Below are 2,500 nucleotides of genomic sequence, written 5' to 3'. Positions count from 1 at the left end.
AAGCCACATTTATTATCCGATTTCACTGAAATTTGGAACAGTGAGTTGTATTAGATCAGTCGAAATTCTTCTTTAATTTTGCTCCGATCGGTCCAGATTTGGATATAATTGCCATATAGACCAATCTCTCGATTTAAGGTTTTGGACTCATAAAAGACGAATTTATTTTCCGATGTTACCAAAATTTTGGACAGTGAGTTATGTTAGGCCCTTCGACGTTTTTCTTTAATTTAGCTTAGATCGGTCCAGATTTGGATATAGCTGCCATATAGACCGATCTCTCGATTAAGGTATTGGGCCCATAAAAGACGAATTTATTGTCCGATGTCACCAAAATTTTGGGACAGTGAGTTGCCCTAGGCCCTTCGACATTCCTCTTTAGTTTGGCTCAGATCGGTTCAGATTTGGATATAGCTGCCATATAGACCAATCTCCCGATTTGAGGTTTTGGGCCCATAAAAGCCGAATTTATTGTCCGATGTCATCAAAATTTTGGGACAGTGAGTTGTTTTAGGCCTCCCGACATCTGATCCAAATATGGTCCATATCGGACTATATTTATATATAGCTGCTATATGTACCGATCTGCCGATATAGGGTCAGAAGCCCATAAAAGATCTATTTATTACCCGATTTCGCTGAAATGAATTGAAACAGTGGTTAGTTTTAGGTCTCCCGACATTTGGCCTAAATATGGATCAAATCGAACTATATTTAGACATAGCTGTCGTATAGGCCGATATGCCGATTAAGGATCTGAAGCTCATAAAAGCTTTATTTATTACCCGATTTGGTTGAAGTTTGAAATACAAAATTCAACAGTGACTTATATGTATTAGACCACTCAAGTTATATCGAAAACCTGTGCCAATATTAATGACACATACTGGGACATGAAATAGAACATTTAACGCCCTATATTGTAGAGATGTGATCAAAATTGTGGCTTCTACAGCCTTAAAAGGCCACATCGGGTGCAGATATGTAAGTGAGCAATATCTAAATCTGAACCGATTTTTATGAAATTTTGCACATACATTGAGACTTCACAATAACGACTCCGCGCTAAATTTGGTGCAGATCGGATCAACATTTTTGCTTCTACAGCCTTAATAGCTCAAACCGGATGAAAGCTATATATGGGAGCTACATCTAAATCTGAAACGATTTTGATGAAATCTTCCAGATATGTTAGGATCAGTAACAAAAGAGTCCGTACCAAATTTTGTGCAGATCGGTTGAAAATTGTAGCTACTACACCCATTTAAGTCCAAATCGGGCGATACGTATATATGGGAGTTATCTAAATCTGAATCGGTTTTTTGTGAAATTTTTCACACATATTAAGACGTCAAATAGAACACCTCACGCAAAATATTTTAAAGATCGGACTAAAACTGTGACTTCTACAGCCTTAAAAGTCCATATCGGATGAAAGGTATATATGGGAGCTATATCTAAATCTGAACCGATTTTTATGAAATTTTGCACACATATGTAGACCTCAAATAAAATGCCCAATGCCAAATTTTGTAGCGATCGGACGAAAATTGTGGCTTCTACAGCCTTAAAAAGCCATATCGGATGAAAGACATATATGGGAGCTATATCTAAATCTGAACCGATTTTTTTCCAAAATAAATAGCGTTTGTCCTTGGGCCAAAAAAGTTATATGTGCTAAATTTCGTGACAATCGGACAACAAATACGACCTGCACTTTGATTACAAGAATACATGGACTCACAGACGGACATGGCTAAATCGAATCAAAAAGTGATTCTGAGTCGATCGGTATACTTATCAATGGGTCTAGCTCTTCTCCTTAGCGTTGCACAACAAATGAAAAAATCTATAATACCCTGTACCACAGTGGTGGTGTAGGGTATAATAAGCCGTGCCAACCCCAAATTGTCGATTTAGCCATGTCCATCCGTCCGTCCGTCCTCCCCATGGTCTGTCCACCCGTTTGTCTATCTGTCCGTCCATCTGTCAAAGGCACGCTAACACTCGAATAGTTCTGACCCTATTTGGCTGAGAATTTGTACAACGACTTCTCCCACGATCTGTAACAGCCTTTAAAGAAATGCCATCCATGGTGGGTATAAAAGATTCGGCCCGGCCGAACTTAGCAAGCTTTTATTTTTTTAATGAACTTTTTCTTTTTTCAATTTCTTAGCCCTAAGTAATTTCCATATACTGTAAACTATTATTTTAACTAAAATTAATACAAATACAGCACACACGAATAAAACTCCCAGAGTATCAATGCTGTGTTTTTGTAGGAAATTCATTTTCTGTCCTCGATTCTGTAGATGTACAGCTCCATGATGGCGCAAAACATACTCTGTCCAATAGATGGCCAAATCCATAGCTTTCATAGGTTTATCATGATACAGGCGAGAGATTTCTTTGGCCTTATTCGAATATCGGCGATTGGTCATCATTTCCCTAATGCTTTGCTCAAAGTCTTGCCTTTCCATGGAGTTAAAATCAAGACTTA

At 38.0% G+C, this 2,500-nt stretch overlaps 1 protein-coding gene across 1 annotated transcript in view; it reads right to left on the bottom strand.

Annotated features, from left to right (window-relative positions):
- Positions 1-2,093: 2,093 nt before the first annotated feature.
- LOC131995233 (UDP-glucosyltransferase 2-like) overlaps positions 2,094-2,500 on the bottom strand; it is a 4,290-nt gene continuing 3,883 nt past the window's right edge. The window contains exon 2 of the mRNA XM_059363549.1: positions 2,094-2,500. This exon is cut by the window's right edge and continues 945 nt beyond it. Within this exon, the coding sequence (XP_059219532.1) occupies positions 2,145-2,500 (356 nt within the window). The 3' untranslated portion in view covers positions 2,094-2,144.

Source organism: Stomoxys calcitrans, chromosome 2 (genome assembly GCF_963082655.1).
Source record: "Stomoxys calcitrans chromosome 2, idStoCalc2.1, whole genome shotgun sequence".
NCBI classification, from domain to species: domain Eukaryota; kingdom Metazoa; phylum Arthropoda; class Insecta; order Diptera; family Muscidae; genus Stomoxys; species Stomoxys calcitrans.
This window is presented reverse-complemented; position numbering and strand designations above follow the sequence as displayed.